Consider the following 1,289-nt stretch of genomic DNA (forward strand, 5'->3'; position numbering starts at 1 on the left):
CAGGTCCAGGTTGATCCAAGATTCCATCGGCCATCTCTATGTAATCCTGGACTATATCCTCTGGTATAGAGCTGTTGCTCGACTGCGGTGAGATAAGCATTTGTGTGCATGCTTTTCTGGCAGCGCGCTGCTGTGCAAGGAGGTCCATTGACGATGGTCCATCATCTTGTGCATACATGCTGTTGATATGACGTTTGCGACAACTACTTCCGAAGACCTCGCTATAAGTACGAAGATTTGTAGGATTAGCATACTAACCAGATACATATGAGGCATGATGCTCACCCATTGTACCAATCCAAAGTGTCCTCGCACCACTTCTTGTCGTCGAAGAGGGTGAGAATGTAGTTATAGTATTCTTCATAATCGAAATCCCCGTCAGATTCAGCCTATTCACGCTGAGCGTTCAGTGTGAAATGTGCCTGAACCAACAATAAGCAATCTAAACAAATGATTGTAGATAACGTACCAATGTAGCCACATACGCAACATGATATTTGTTGCATTCTTTCATGTGATAAGTGACCGCAATTGGATTGCGACCGCTGCCCTTTTTCTTGTTGGAACCAGATGCATTGACGGGACGTTTGCCACTGCTTGGACCAGTAAACAGTGCTCGAAAGCACTGGACCGTCAGTGTTAATAGTTACAAAGTAGGTGGTGAATGCGACACTTACGGAAGCCAGCAGATCACTCTTAAGGGCATTCTCATCGATGGCATCAGTGTTGTACCCCTTTTCAGGATATATCATCGACGGCAAGTCAGACGCTTTGATGCAGATGTTGCCATGCATAACGTTTTTGCAAAATCTGGAATACATCAACACAAATTAATGCAAACGTGAAAGGAATTATGATTACGTACTTTCCAGGGTCCTCATCGAACTTATCTCTCATTCGACGAGGACAAAGGAGGTGCGCAGTTGCGAAGTGATGAAATCCTCACTGCTCCTTGGGGTGGTCGACATCGATTGTCAGAATGCCCTTTATCAGTGGCACAAACTTGAGTATATTGTGCTTAATGTTGCTTAAGTCATCGGTGCATGCTGAACGAGCTTTCTGAGAGAGCTTGCCAGACCGAAAATCGATAACCATTATAAATATGAGCGAAATGATGAAGGTGACATACAAAGTTCGTGAGGTAGATGAGGCTGTTGTCACTGTCACGGTTTTACCTGACAAAGTCCTAACAGAAACATATGCTAAAGGAAAGCATATCATTTTTTATCATTTCACGTCGCACAATGATCACGTGACCTAATGGGAGATAAGATAACCAGGCATCTAGT

At 43.9% G+C, this 1,289-nt stretch overlaps 1 protein-coding gene across 1 annotated transcript; it reads right to left on the bottom strand.

The window, feature by feature from the left end:
* Positions 1 to 281: 281 nt before the first annotated feature.
* Positions 282 to 897, bottom strand: LAESUDRAFT_765628 (uncharacterized protein; the record flags this gene model as incomplete). Its single annotated transcript, XM_040913746.1, has 4 exons — positions 282 to 389; positions 470 to 625; positions 678 to 810; positions 866 to 897. 4 exons carry the CDS (start codon positions 895 to 897, stop codon positions 282 to 284), a joined length of 429 nt encoding a protein of 142 aa, XP_040757106.1.
* Between the last annotated feature and the right edge of the window lie 392 nt (positions 898 to 1,289).

Source organism: Laetiporus sulphureus (genome assembly GCF_001632365.1).
Source record: "Laetiporus sulphureus 93-53 unplaced genomic scaffold LAESUscaffold_373, whole genome shotgun sequence".
Classification (NCBI taxonomy): domain Eukaryota; kingdom Fungi; phylum Basidiomycota; class Agaricomycetes; order Polyporales; family Laetiporaceae; genus Laetiporus; species Laetiporus sulphureus.